At 40.0% G+C, this 15,327-nt stretch overlaps 1 protein-coding gene and 1 long non-coding RNA gene across 18 annotated transcripts in view; one reads left to right on the forward strand and one right to left on the reverse strand.

Annotated features, from left to right (window-relative positions):
- LOC112405604 (uncharacterized) overlaps positions 1-12,558 on the reverse strand; it is a 52,923-nt gene extending 40,365 nt beyond the window's left edge. For 15 of the 17 annotated variants that reach the window (XR_003004378.1, XR_003004389.1, XR_003004386.1 and 12 more), the window contains exon 1: positions 12,443-12,558. This is a non-coding gene — a long non-coding RNA (uncharacterized LOC112405604). The remainder of the gene's footprint in view (positions 1-12,442) is intronic. The other 2 variants (XR_003004376.1, XR_003004383.1) reach the window with 2 other exon arrangements.
- An 86-nt stretch (positions 12,559-12,644) lies between these two features.
- On the forward strand, positions 12,645-14,506 carry LOC112405603 (growth-regulated alpha protein-like). Its single transcript, XM_024754081.1, has 4 exons — positions 12,645-12,871; positions 12,966-13,089; positions 13,192-13,275; positions 13,850-14,506. The coding sequence occupies exons 1-4, from the start codon at positions 12,781-12,783 to the stop codon at positions 13,863-13,865; spliced, it is 315 nt and encodes a 104-aa protein (XP_024609849.1). The 5' UTR covers positions 12,645-12,780; the 3' UTR covers positions 13,866-14,506.
- Positions 14,507-15,327: the final 821 nt, after the last annotated feature.

Below are 15,327 nucleotides of genomic sequence, written 5' to 3' on the forward strand. Positions count from 1 at the left end.
GCTGCTGCCGCCACCAAGAAGCCTGAGTGCGAGCACAGGTCACTATCCACACCTCCCCACCCAGGAGCCTGTGCAGCCCGCCACTGCCAGGGTCCCATGATCCAGGGACAACTTCACGTCAACTTGCAACGTCACGCACTCCAGCCTCTGCCACGGCAGGCTCGTCCCGCATTCCGTACACCGCCGTCCCCCCGCCTTGAGTGAGCCAGAGCCCCGAATCAGCTGCTCCTTTAACCCCGTCCTGTCTAAGCGAAGAACAGATGCCCTCAGGTGACCTACATGCACAGGCGGGACCAAATCCAAAGCTGAACCCCGGGAGCCGTGCAAACAAAGAAGAGAAAGGGAAATTTCTCCCAGCAGCCTCAGAATCAGTGGATTAAATCTCCACAGTCAACTTGATGTACCCTGCATCTCTGGAATAACTAAATGGACAACGAATCATCCCAAAATTGAGGTGGTTGACTATGTATGATTTTGTCGGTATAACTTTGCTTTTACCATTTGTTCTAGGGTCCTGTCTGTTGGTTTTTTGTTTTGTTTTGTTTTTGTTCTTGTTATTAGTAGAGTTTTTTAGCACTTGTTATCATTGGTGGATTTGTTTTTTGGTTTGGTTCCTCTCTTCTTTCTTTCTATCTTTTTTTATAATTACTTTAAATTTTTTTTTATTTTTAATAATTTTTTATTTTAATAACTATTTAATTTAATTTATTTATTTACCTACTCATTTTTTTTTCTCCCTTTTCTTCTGAGCTGTGTGGCTGACAGGGTCTTGGTGGTCTGGCCGGGTTTCAGGCCTGTACCTCTGAGGTGGGAGAGCCAAATTCAGGACATTGGTCCACCAGAGACCTCCTGGCTCCATGTAACATCAAATGGCAAAAGTTCTCCCAGAGATCTCCATCTCAACGTTGAGAACCAGCTCCACTCAACGACCAGCAAGCTACAGTGCTGGACACCCTACGACAAACAACTAGCAAGACAGGAACACAGCCCCACCCATTAGCAGAGAGGCTGCCTAAAATCATAATAAGGTCACAGACAACCCAAAACACACCACCAGACGCGGTCCTACCCACCAAAAAGACAAGATCCAGACTCATCCACCAGAACACAGGCACCAGTCCCCTCCACCAGGAAGCTAACACAACCTACTGAACCAACCTTAGATACGGGGGGCAGACATCAAAAACAACAGGAACTATGAAACTGCAGCCTATGAAAAGGAGATCCCAAACAGTAAGTTCAACAAAATGAGAGATAGAGAAACACAGCAGATGAAGGAGCAAGGTAAAAACCCACCAGACCAAACAAATGAAGAGGAAATAGGCAGTCTTTCTGAAAAAGAATTCAGAGTAATGATAGTTAAGATGACCCCAAATCTTGGAAATAGAATGGAGAAAATTAAAGAAATGTTTAACAAGGACCTAGAAGAACTAAAGAGCAAACAAACAATGATGAACAACACAATAAATGAAATTAAAAATACTCTACAAGGAATCAATAGTAGAATAACTGAGGCAGAACAACAGAAATGTGACCTGGAAGATAAAATAGTGGAAATAATTACCACAGAGCAGAATAAAGAAAAAGAATGAAAAGAATCAAGGACTGTCTCAGAGACCTCCAGGACCACATTAAATGTACCACCATTCAAATTATAGGGATCCCAGAAGAAGAAGAGAAAAAGAAAGGGACTGAGAAAACATTTGAAGAGACTATAGTTGAAAACTTCCCTAATAAGGGAAAGAAAATAGTCAATCAAGTCCAGGAAGCACAGAGAGTCCCATACAGGATAAATCCAAGGAGAAACACGCCAAGACACATATTACTCAAACTATCAAAAATTAAATACAAAGAAAAAATATTAAAAGCAGCAAGGAAAAACAACAAATAACATACAAGGAAATCCCCATAACATTAACAGCTGATTTTTCAGCAGAAACTCTGCAAGCCAGAAGGAGTAGTAGGACATATTTAAGTGATGAAAAGGGAAAACCTACAACCAAGATTACTCTACACATCAAGGATATCATTCAGATTTGATGGATAAATCAAAATCTTTACAGACAAGCAAAAGCTAAGAGAATTCAGCACTATCAAACCAGCTTTACAACAAATGCTAAAAGAACATCTCTAGGCAGGAAACACAAGAGAAGGAAAAAACCTACAATAACAAACCTAAAACAATTAAGAAAATGGTAATAGGAACATATATATCGATAACTACCTTAAATGTAAATGGATAAAATGCTCCAACCAAAGACATAGACTGGCTGAATGGATACAAAAACAAGACCCATATATATGCTGTCTACAAGAGACCCACTTCAGACCTAGGGACACATAAAGGCTGAAAGTAAGGGGATGGAAAAAGATACTCCATGTAAATGGAAATCAAGAGAAAGCTGGAGTAGCAATTCTCAGAAAAAATAGCTTTAAAATAAAGACTATTATAAGAGACAAAGGAGGACGCTACATAATGATCAAGGGATCAATCCAAGAAGAAGATATAACAATTGTAAATATTTATGCACCCAACATAGGAGCACCTCAATACATAAGGCAAATGCTAACAGCCATAAAGAGGAAATCAACAGTAACACAATCATAGTAGCAGATGTTAACACCCCACTTTCACCAATGCACACATCATCCAAAAGGAAAATAAATAAGGAAACACAAGCTTTAAATGGTACGTTAAACAAGATGGACTTAATTGATATTTATAGGACATTCCATCCAAAAACAACAGAATACACTTTCTTTTCGAGTGCTCATGGAACATTTTCCAGGATAGATCATATCTTGGGTCACAAATCAAGCCTTGGTAAAGTTAGGAAAATTGAAATCATATCAAGTATCTTTTCTGACCACAACGCTATGAGACTAGGTATCAATTACAGGAAAAAATCTGTAAAAAATACAAACACATGGAGGCTAAACAATACAGTTCTAAATAACCAAGAGATCAATGAAGAAATCAAAGAGAAAATAAAAAAATACCTAGAAACAAACGACAATGAAAACACGATGACCCAAAATCTATGGGATGCAGCAAAAGCAGTTCTAAGAGGGAAGTTTATAGCAATACAATCCTACCTCAAGAAACAAGAAACATCTCAAATAAACAACCTAACCTTACACCTAAAGGAACTAGAGAAGGAACAAAAGATCCCAAAGTTAGCAGAAGGAAAGAAATCATAAAGATCAGATCAGAAATAAATGAAAAATAAATGAAGGAAACGATAGCAAAGATCAATAAAACTAAAGGCTGGTTCTTTGAGAAGATAAAGAAAATTGATAAACCATTAGCCAGATTCTTCAAGAAAAGAAAGGAGAAGACTCATATCAATAGAATTAGACATGAAAAAGGAGAAGTAACAACTGACACTGCAGAAATACAAAGGATCATGAGAGATTACTACAAACAAGTATATGGCAATAAAATAGACAAAATGGAAGAGATGGACAAATTCTTAGAAAAGCACAACCTTCTGAGACTGAACCAGGAAGCAATAGAAAATATGAACCAACCACAAGCACTTTAATTGAGACTGTGATTAAAAATCTTCCAACAAACAAAAGCCCAGGACCAGATGGCTTCACAGGCGAATTCTACCAAACATTTAGAGAAGAGCTAACACCTATCCTTCTCAAACTCTTCCAAAATATAGCAGAGGGAGGAACACTCCCAAACTCATTCTACGAGGCCACCATCACCCTGATACCAAAACCAGACAAAGGTGTCACAAAGAAAGAAAACTACAGGCCAATATCATTGATGAACATAGATGCAAAAATCCTCAACCAAACACTAGCAAAAATAATTGAACAGCACATTAAAAAGGATCATACACCATGATCAAGTGGGGTTTATCACAGGAATGCAATGATTCTTCAATATACGCAAATCAGTCAAGGTGATACACTATATTAACAAATCGAAGGAGAAAACCATATGATCATCTCAATAGATGCAGAAAACGCTTTCAACAAAATTCAACACCCATTTATCATAAAAACTCTCCAGAAAGTAAGCATAAAGGGAACTTACCTCAACATAATAAAGCCCATATATGACAAACCCACAGCCAACATGGTTCTCAATGGTGAAAAACTGAAAACATTTCCTCTAAGATCAGGAACAAGACAAGGTTGTCTCCTCTCACCACTATTAGTCAACATAGTTTTGGAAGTTTTAGCCACCGCAATCAAAGAAGAAAAAGAAATAAAAGGAATCCAAATTGGAAAAGAAGAAGTAAAGCTGTCACTGTTTGCAGATGACATGATACTATACATAGAGAATCCTAAAGATGCTACCAGAAAACTACTAGAGCTAATCAATGAATTTGATAAAGTAGCAGGATACAAAAGTAATGCACAGAAATATCTTGCATTCCTATACACTAATGATGAAAAATCTGAAAGAGAAAGTAAGGAAACACTCCCAATTACCACTGCAACTAAAAGAAATAAATACCTAGGAATAAACCTACATAAGGAGACACAAAACCTTTATGCAGAAAAATATAAGACAGTGATGAAAGAAATTAAATATGATACAAACAGATGGAGAGATATACCATGTTCTTGGACTGGAAGAATCAACATTGTGAAAAGGACTCTACTACCCAAAGCAATCAATAGATTCAATGCAATCCCTATCAAACTACCAATGGCATTTTTCACAGAACTAGAACAAAAAATTTCACAATTTGTATGGCAACACAAAAGATCCCGAATAGCCAAAGCAATCTTAAGAAAGAAAAACAGAGCTGGAGGAATCAGGCTCCCTGACTTTAGGCTATACTACAAAGCTACAAGATAGTATGGTACTGGCACAAAAACAAATATAGATCAATGAAACAGGATAGAAAACCCAGAGATAAACCCACACATATATGGTCACCTTATCTTTGATAAAGGAGGCAAGAATATACAGTGGAGAAAAGACAGCCTCTTCAATAGGTGGTGCTGGGAAAACTGGACAGCTACATGTAAAAGAAGGAAATTAGAACACTCCCTAATACCATACACAAAAATAAACTCAAAATTGATTACAGATCTAAGTTGAAGGCCAGACACTACAAAACTGTTAGAGGAAAACATAGTCAGAACAATCTATGACATAAGTCACAGCAAGATCCTTTTTGACCTACCTCTTACAGAAATGGAAATGAAAACAAAAATAAACAAATGGGACCTAATGAAACTTAAAAGCTTTTGCACAGCAAAGGAAAACATAAACAAGATGAAAAGACAACTCTCAGAATGGGACAAAATATTTGCAAATGAAGCAACTGACAAAGGATTAATCTCCAAAATTTACAAGCAGCTCATGCAGCTCAATATCAAAAAAAAAAAAACAAAAAACCCAATCCAAAAATGGGTGGAAGATCTAAATAGACATTTCTCCAAAGAAGACATACAGATTGCCAACAAACCCATAAAAGGATGCTCAACATCACTAATCATTAGAGAAATGCAAATCAAAACTACAATGAGACATCACCTCACACCAGTCAGAATGGCCATCATCAAAAAATCTACAAACAATAAATGCTGGAGAGGGTGTGGAGAAAAGGGAACCCTCTTGCACTGTTGGTGGGAATGTAAATTGATACAGCCACTATGGAGAACAGTATGGAGGTTCCTTAAAAAACTAAAAATAAAATGACCATATGACCCAGCAATCCCACTACTGGGCATATACCCTGAGAAAACCATAATTCAAAAAGTGTCATGTACCAAAATGTTCTTTGCAACTCTGTTTACAATAGTCAGGACGTGGAAGCAACCTAAGTGTCCATCAACAGATGAATGGGTAAAGAAGATGTGGCACATATATACAATGGAATATTACTCAACCATAAAAAGAAACGAAATTGAGTTATTTGTACTGAGGTGGATGGACCTAGAGTCTGTCCTACAGAATGAAGTAAGTGAGGAAGAGAAAAACAAATACCTACGCTAACAAATATATATGGAACCAAAAAAAAAAAAAAAGGTTCTGAAGAACCTAGGGGCAGGACAGGAATAAAGACGCAGACGTAGAAAATGGGCTTGAGGACACGGGGAGGGAGAGGGGTAAACTGGGACGAAGTGAGAGAGTGGCATGGACATATATACACTACCAAATGTAAAATAGATAGCTAGTCAGAAGCAGCCGCATAGCACAGGGAGATCAGCTGGGTGCTTTGTGACCACCTAGAGGGGTGGGATAGGGAGGGTGGGAGGGAGACGCAAGAGGGAGGAAATATGGGGATATATGTTTATGTATAGCTGATTCACTTTGTTATAAAGCAGAAACCAACACACCATTGTAAAGCAATTATGCTCCAATAAAAACGTTAAAGAAAAAAAAACATAAAATGGTTGTCAAAAATGGAAAAAAATTAAAAGATCAACTACCTTTGCACTTTCAGAAACTGTTGTTCCAAATCCTCACAATTTCCCTCAAACACCCAGCTCTGTTGTTAGCCCTGATCACTCAGCCTGCTCTGTCCTCCTACTTTACTGTGATGACACCTAATCTCATCTCCCTTCATCCTCAAAATCTCTGTATCTTCCCCTTTTTCTCCTTTTACTTTGTTGATATTGAGAAATAATTACCCCAGCCTGGTCGCATTTGCTAAATTTAAGCAATCAATAAAACTGATCACTTAACCTCAACTATGGAAGTACAAATTCATGCATGACTTATTTTCCTTTTGCTTTTAAAAGCTATTCTTAATTTTTGTTATTTTATTATTTTCCTTTATTTAACAATATTTTATATAGGATTTACTTTCAAGCACATTTTGCAAATGTGAACTTACTTGATTTTCATAATAATCATATGAGAACTGTTTTCAGGACTTCGAAAGAAGTAAAAATGTTTAGGTTGGCTATAAGCTGGTGGAATGCAGAATGGATAAAAATGAAGCAGATAGAATGAGAAAAGCTGTAACAAGAGATCACATGGTACAGAAAAACAGAGAATAAGCTCTATTCCTGATTTTCTATTTATCCATTCCAGCCCCAAGTAATAAGTGTGGCTATTTCCTGCCCTGGCCATGTATTGTCTTCTTTCCTGGGCTTCTGCAAGTACCAAATAAATGCTAATACCATTGCCATCCCCTCACACAGAGCTTTTATTTTGCTTATTTTTTTTTTATAAGGCTTCAGTTACTTGTGACATATGTTCTGTGTGCCTCTCTAAAAACAATGCATGTACAAATGGACAGAGTCAAGAAGACTAAAATCAAAAATAAAAGTATTTCTGAAGAAAAAAATATGTGGAATGTAGTAAAAAAAATCATTGGAAAATATACTATTGACAACATTTAAAAATCAAGTTTTTGATTCTTTATTCATAATTCTTCTGGCTAAAACCCATATTGTGACACCACGTGTGTGATACTTTTATTTGTGATTTATACACTCATCTATTGACTTCCTAAATTTTGCTTCCATAAAACCATAGTCATCATGATTTTATTCTCCAAAAACATCTTATAGCATAAACTATGTATTTCCATGGAGAAGTTTCCCTTTTCTCTGTGCTGAGTTCCCTTTTTTAAAGTTGTCATAGCACTGTTTCTTCACGTTACGTTATCTGAACATGGTAGCATTTATTTAATCAGGACTACTTCCATAAACATTTAGGAAACAATTTTAAGAAAATAAAGATGAAAACCTAATTTGAAGCAATTTTTAAAAATCTTTAAAAAATTGCCCAAAGCCAGTATCTTTGAAGGGTACTTAGTGTAACTTGAAATCATTTTAAATTGTTGCAAATTGCTCAAATCATCCAAATCTTTACTATAGATATAACAACAACAGAAGTTACCTAACATGCAGAGGGGAGTATATTGGATAGATGTTAATGAATGTCAAGTTAAGAGTTTGGAGTCTATCCAATTTTGCATCACTTATAAATCCTGTCCTAGCACCTTATAGACGGTAGGTGGTTAATAAAGGTCTACTGAATTGAATATCAACTATCTCCTCATTTTCTGTCTTATCCTGAACCTTTTATTTACTCTGACCTTCCCACACACCACTTAGTACTTGGTGAATTTCTGCACATAGGTCATGGAAGCACCTTGAGATGGATTTAAGAGCATTCTAATGGAGGTAACATATGAACTGGTTTCTGAACAACAGATAGGGGCTACACACAGCCTTCAGTGACCAGATCTTGCCTCCATCTCTCCCCCCTCTCCCTGCCTCACAGATTTAGCTCCAGATACATGAATTGCTGGCTGCTCCCAGTAGACATGATACTCATTCTAGCCTTGATGCCTTTGTTCATCTGGTCATCTCTTTCTGGAATGTATCCTCTATCCTTTGATCTCCCAGTTCACCTGGGAAAAATTCATCCATCCTTTAAGACTCAAGAGGCACCTTCCCTCCAGAGAAAGTTCTCTGAAGTTCTTCTCTGAGAGTCTGGCCCACCCCCTTCAGAAATAAGGTCAGGTATCCCACCGCTATGCTCCTATCATATCCTGGGCATACTCTTCATGGGATTTACCAAGCTGCTTCATAATTTTCTGTATGTATGTCTGCTTCTCCTGTTAGACTGAAAGTTTTGTGATAATGGAATGAATCTTAAACGTTTTGTATTCCTTGAACATAGCATGTTTCCAAACTCATAAGTGCTAACTTTAAAATGAATAGATGGAGAAAGGAAGGGAAGGAAGGATTTAAATAGTGAAGAAATCAGTCTGTTAGAAAGATAACTTTAGAAGCAATATGAAAGACGGAGGTATTTTTCAGAACTCTTTCACTGCGAGTGATGGAATTACAGCTCAAACTGGCTGGACAAGAGAAGAGAATCTATTGCTATAAAACAGTGAAAGTCAAAGGATTAGATAGGACAATGCTAGACTCAGGTGCTCAAGCGTCTTCAATAATCTTGTCTGTGCAGGCCAGGTCTGTGCTTCCCTCTGTGGCAGTCTACTCTCAGGCAAGCTTTCCCCAAGTCATGGCAAGACCTTGGGTTTCCATTTTACCAGTTTAGCAATCCCAGCAAGGAGCAAGAGCACCTCAATTCCCTTTGTTCCTGCACAAGTGGCATTGTCTCATTGGTCAATCTTAACTCATTGGCTCCATTGTGAACCCATATTGGCTTGGGCAAGGGCATAGGTAGGAAGCAGGGAACAACACTGCTGTAGGGTCACAAGCTCCCCGTCTTCAGCTCAGAAGTGAAGTCACCGCACCTTAATCACATGGACTGACAAGGGCAGAGGTGAGGATTTCCAAAGGAAAACCAGGGCTCTGTTTTAAGAAGAAGGAAGGGGAATTCCCTGGCGGTCCAGTGATTAGGACTACGCTTTCACTCCCTAGGGTGCCGGTTGGACCCTTGGTCAGTGAACTAAGATACACACTGCTCCGGAGTGGCCAAAAAAAAAAAAAAAAAAAAAGGAGGGTCGGTGCCAGGAAGGAGACAGATAGAAATAGCAGTTGTAGTAGAGCTTGGAAGGGGAGGTTAACAATGATGTTCAACTAAGTGCTCTTAGAGGGATGGGAAATCTTGGGATCTATCAATAGTAGCATGTTCAGTCATCTTCATTTTCTCCCTTCAGTGTAGAACCAGAAACGTTACACACAAACTATAGCTGTTAGGAAATGGGAGCGGTGGTAGTGTCAATGGCAAAGCTCTCAAGGCAAGCTAGGATAAAGCAGAGCCACACCACTCATTCTTGCTGGCCAATTAGCAAGGTCAGTTTTCAGCACGGAACAACGACCCCAGATTTTGCAGGCATAGTACATTGTATTAGTCAAATCTCAAAGATACAATAAAAATTACAGGGTAGAATGGAATTTAGGAAGCTGAGCTCCTATCTTAGAGATGACTTCATTGAGTTAGTGATTGCATTGGTTTATAGCTTGTACCTATAAAAGAGGCATTCGGGACATGTTAACACAAGAAGAAATTTGCTTATCATGATAGACTTCATAACACTGGCGCTCTTAAAATTTTCTGAAACTTACTATGGGGCTGTCATGAATTAAATAATGGAAAGAGGTACATTATAAAAGAAAAAAAAGTCTTTCTTATTCCTTCCTGAAAGCAAATGATTTTAATTTAACAAGTTCTAGGAGTCACATTATAGATAATTCTACAGATAGTGAGTTGAAGTATCTCATCATTTTGGCTGCTACTGTAAATAAGCTGAAATTCTTCTCTTCCTGGGTGTTTACTCACGTCTTTGGGTTGGGTCTGGGAATCATTACAGCTAGTACTTTTCATTGTTTGAGGAGCTAGCTATTAATGCCCAAGGCAGAGAGTCATTTCTTAAATATTTTCCCATAAATGAATTGGGAAGAATTTTACTCTTATTCCTATTTTATGTGGGAAGTAATTGAAAGCAAAATTTCAAACAATGGATTTTAAAAATCTATTCCAAGATTCCCAAAGAATACAGATGCATCCCTCTTACAAAATTTCTAATGCTGAAAAATTTTTAAGATAAATTAACAGATGTTTCTTTGAAAAAAGAATATTTTTTCTGCTTACATAAGGATTCATCATAGACCATTGCTGTTCATGTAAGTATCTTAATCAGGTCGGGTGCTATAACAAAATATCACACACTAGGTGACTGAAATAACAAGCACTTATTTCTCACAGTTCTGGAGGCTGGCAAGCAAGATCAAAGTGTCTGCAGATTCAGTATCTGGTGAGAATCCTCTTCCTGGTTTGCACATACTGATAGTTGCCTTCTTGCTGTAGCCTCACATTGCAGAAAGAGACGATAAGCTCTCCAGGTGTCTTTTCTTATAAAGGCACTAATCCCATCATAAGAACCCCACCCTGATGGCCTCATATAAACTGAATTACCTCCCAAAGGCCCCAACTTCTTGTACCATCACAATGAAATATAGTGCTTCAGCATATGAAGTTTGGAGGACCCAAACATCTAGTCTGTAACATTAAGGTTGTAAAACACTTCTATTTTGTTTATTTAATAAATATTTATACAGCATTTAGTATGTGCTACTCTTCTACAAACGTTAACACATTTAATACTCATAACAGCTCTGTGAGGCAGGCGCTATCATTAGCTCTCTTAAACAGAGGGAAAGCGAGAGCAGAGAGAGATTAAATAATTCCCCGTGGTCCCATGGCCAAGTAAGTGTGCAGCTGAGGCTTCAGCCCTGACTGCCTGACAAACTCTCAGCTCTTCCTGAGGCAGACCCACTCCCTCAGCTCCCCAATCCTTCTCACAGCAACCACAGAATGTCACACACATCCCCGAGGTCCTCATCGATCCAGGAGGATCAACTTAAACCATCTGCTGTTTAATCCAAAAGGGATATTGGAACTGATGGTGAAAGTGAGAAGGCCTCAGTTACATAGAATCTGAAATGTAAGTACATTGATAGCTGATACTCAAGAGAGAATCAATCCCAGGAAACAGGCAAATTCAGACAACCTGGAGTGAAATATACTAGTAAGCTAGTGCATATGTATGTCGAAAACCATATCTGTTTGCTGCTTGTATCAACAGTAAAGTCAGGAATCACTAGGTACTAGCTTTCTGATGTTTATGATCTTTTCTGTCCACAGACAAGCCTAGAAAAGGGGAATGGACCTCCTGAGCCCCACACGGCCCCTTTCAACACCCGAGTAACTGTCATGAGTGAAAACACAGCCTCCTTTAGAACAAAAAGTGGTGCTCCTGTAATGACTAAATTCCAGAAATTCAAAGAGAGGGCAGATAAGAGATTACAACACTGTATCTTAAAATAAACAGTGAATTAACCTGTTCAATGGCCTACCCCCAGGCCCAACCTGGTAAAAACAATGGCATTAAGTGTGATTTATTTGAGATCCTAAAACACCGAGAATTCGACAAACGTTCTTACACACAAACTGAGATGACAGATGTAATTTTAAAGAGTGTGTTTATTCCAGGGATAAATAAAATCTACAAAACCCAACTTAAAGAGGAAGATGAGAGACAAAATAAGGCTGCCATTCCAGCGTCAACTCTTCCACTCTCCAAAACAGAAGTGTCTTTAGAAGAAGTTAACTCTCGGACTTCCCTGGTGGCACAGTGGTTAAGAATCTGCCTGCGGATGCAGGGGCCACAGTGTTCGAGCCCTGGTCCGGGAAGATCCCACATGCCGCGGAGCAACTAAGCCCGTGCGCCACAACTACTGAGCCTGTGCTCTACAGCCCGCGAGCCACAACTACTGGGCCCACATGCCACAACTACTGAAGCCCGCGCACCTAGAGCCCATGCTCCTCAACAAGAGAAGCCACCGCAATGAGAAACCCACGCACTGCAACAAAGAGTAGCCCCCGCTGGCCACAACTACAGAAAGCCCGTGCACAGCAACCAAGACCCAACACAGCCATAAATAAATAAATTTTGAAAAAAAAAAAAAAGTTAACTCTCGCCCTAAAGTTGTGCTACAGTCCCTATATTGGTCTAACCAGTCTGACACTCACCGCCCGCGACCAGGGGTGGCCAGGAGCCCACGGCCGCCCTCGCAGGCGGTACCCCAGGGGTGCCGGCGACTCACTTCCTCTGCGGGGATTTCGGCGGAGAGACGACACCCCACCCCCTCCCCGAGGGCACGGATTACGCCGGAGGCCCGCGGGGCCGCGCCCTCCTTCCGGACCCCGGAACGCCACGTGCATCGGGGAATTTCTCTGGCCCTGGGCTGCCAACCCCTGTCCGATAGAGATAAAAGGGCTTCGCCCGGCTCGGGGAGCCACAGAATCCGCTCCGCCAGCCCTCCAGCCCGCCTTTCCGCCGCAGGCAGCGACCCTCCGAGCTGAACCCCATGGCCCGCGCCGCGACCCCCGCCGCCGCCCGGCTCCTCCGCGCCGCGCTACTGCTCCTGGTCCTGGTGGCCGCCGGCCGGCGCGCAGCAGGTGCGACCCGGCGCCCGGCATCCCCAGGGCGGGACGGGGGCGGGTGGGGGCCCATCCCGGGACAGCCCCCTGACCGAGTCTGTCCTCCCCGCAGGGGCGCCTGTGGTCACCGAACTGCGCTGCCAGTGCCTGCAGACCGTGCAGGGGATTCACCTCAAGAACATCCAGAGCGTGAAGGTGACGCCCCCGGGACCCCACTGCGGCCAAACGGAAGTCGTGTAAGTGCCGCCGCTGTTCCTGTGCTTGTCACCCCCGCCTTCCCGACGACCCCACCCCGACCCCCAGCCCGACCTCACGTGGATTCTCCCTTCTCTCTGCAGAGCCACTCTCAAGGCTGGTCAGGAAGTTTGTCTCAACCCTGAAGCTCCCATGGTTAAAAAAATCATCAACAAGATGCTAAAGAAGTAAGTCATGGATTTTATTCCCACTTGCAACTAGAGCCATTGGTCACAAATACTGGCATCTACCTCCTGAAAATATTATTAGAGAAACCTATGGTTTAGTTGCAGGAAAATCATTATTATTTCCCCGTTAAATTTGATCTGCTCTGTGTCAGAAGGGTATTTCCAGGGTTCTCTGTCCTTATCCCCCTCTCCATCCCTATTCAAATGAGTGTGGGTATGTTCCTAAAAGATAAAGTAGATTTAGCCAGGGATGGTAAAATGCTTCTGACCCATTAAGGAACAAACATTGTTTACCTCCATTCCTCAATGGTTTCTACCTGAATGTGGAACCTCTGGTTTTGGGCAACATGGGCCTCTGAAGCTTACTAGTGAAGAGCAGGGACTTTTCAGTGAGACCTCCCTCAGGTCAAGTCTAGGATACCTGTGAAAGGTCTTGAACCCCTTTGAGCAGGAACCTTTTCTGAGTGCAGAGCTGGGCCAGGGTCTACATGCAGAAGTCCCTCGAGCCTCAAGGGCCTGAAAGACAAAAGCAGCTTTCTTCAGCACCTGAACACTAACCCTTTTCTCATCACAGGGGCAGCACCAACTGACCTAGAGAGAAGTAAGAAGCTCATAAGGCATTTCCTGAAGAGCGGTCTCTGCTCTTGTAGGAAGTGAAAATGAAGAAGAGAACAGCTGGCTTCTGGGGACACCAAGAAGGGACATGATGTGCTGGACTATTTTTTATGAGTTCTATTTATTTATACGTGTATTTATTTATTTTTGTAGCTCATATTTTAATATTTTACATGTTAGTATTTAAAGATTTCAATGTGTTTAATCAAACTTAACTCAGTCCTGATTGTTATTTAATATGAGGATGACGGGTTCTAAATGTCTCATTAAACTGATATTTATTGGGAGACCATAAAGTGCCAGGCACTGTGATAGAGGTGGAGGGGGTGGGTGGGAGAGGGGATCCACGCAATTGGACAGTGAGATCGCTATTAGAATCGGGGAAACTGTGTGCACGTCTATGTTTGTACTTGTTTAAAACAATGTCAGTTATTATTTATTGATCTCACTTTATGTGGTCAACATTTTTATGTTGAAGCTTCCCTTGGACATTTTATGTCTTTCTTGTAGGGCATAATGCCTTGTTTAATGTTCATTATATAGTGTTTCTCTTTGTTTTGGAACAGAGAAGTTAAAACTATTGTTACATATTTTTAAATGCCAAGAAAATAAAGGTTTTGCAAAAAAAATAGCATGCTTAGGTTTTGTTTTATTCATCTTGATCTTTGGTTCCTCCTGGGTGCCCCCAAGGTATTATACAGTTAGACTTAGTTTCTACCTAACTTTATGCCTGCTTCTGGCTGTCACTTCCCTTACTTTTCTGTTACTCAGGAAAGAGTATTTGGCACTCTACCCTCCCCAACCACCTTGAGAATCCTAGTTTTATATAAAATATTCCTGTTTTTCACACTGACCAATTTGTTATTCAAAACTACTTCTTCATAAACTGTTGAATTTTTATATTTCAACAAGAGCTCCTATTAAATGGTTTTGGTAGTGGTTTTTCAAACAATTATGCAATTCTTTTCCTTTTAATGAAGCTGGGAGCAAAGGATAGAAAAATGGATTCTTCCTAAGAACTCAAACAATTTGTGCTATTGAACCATAATAATGACCAATGGAGATAAATACATACTGTACAGTAAAATACATGACAAAAATAACGAATGATAGGTAGGGAGATAAATGGATTTAGAATATGATACATCTCTTCAATTGTTAGAGAAAGTATTAAGGAAAATTATACTGTGGCAAGCATATAGTAATTTTTTAGGGCAACCATTAAAAGGGTATGCAAAATTTTGGATTAAAAATCTGAAAAGGGGATAAAAGAAAATACCTGAATAATACAAAAGTAGACAAAAAATTAAGGAATAAAGGAACAAAACAACAGATGGCAAGGGGAGAGATGGCTTCCTTTCAGAAGAATGCCTAATAATATAATTATATAATATTATATATATTATTATATATAATATATATAATTATATATAATAT

Source organism: Neophocaena asiaeorientalis, unplaced genomic scaffold (assembly GCF_003031525.2).
Source record: "Neophocaena asiaeorientalis asiaeorientalis breed wild unplaced genomic scaffold, Neophocaena_asiaeorientalis_V1.1 scaffold148, whole genome shotgun sequence".
In the NCBI taxonomy this organism is placed as follows: domain Eukaryota; kingdom Metazoa; phylum Chordata; class Mammalia; order Artiodactyla; family Phocoenidae; genus Neophocaena; species Neophocaena asiaeorientalis.

Coding starts and splice junctions, on each gene's coding strand:
- LOC112405603 (XM_024754081.1), top strand. CDS start 12,781: ATGGCCCGCGCCGCGACCCCCGCCGCCGCCCGGCTCCTCCGCGCCGCG. Junction 12,872..12,965: donor CGCCGGCCGGCGCGCAGCAG/GTGCGACCCGGC, acceptor TCCTCCCCGCAG/GGGCGCCTGTGGTCACCGAA. Junction 13,090..13,191: donor TGCGGCCAAACGGAAGTCGT/GTAAGTGCCGCC, acceptor TTCTCTCTGCAG/AGCCACTCTCAAGGCTGGTC.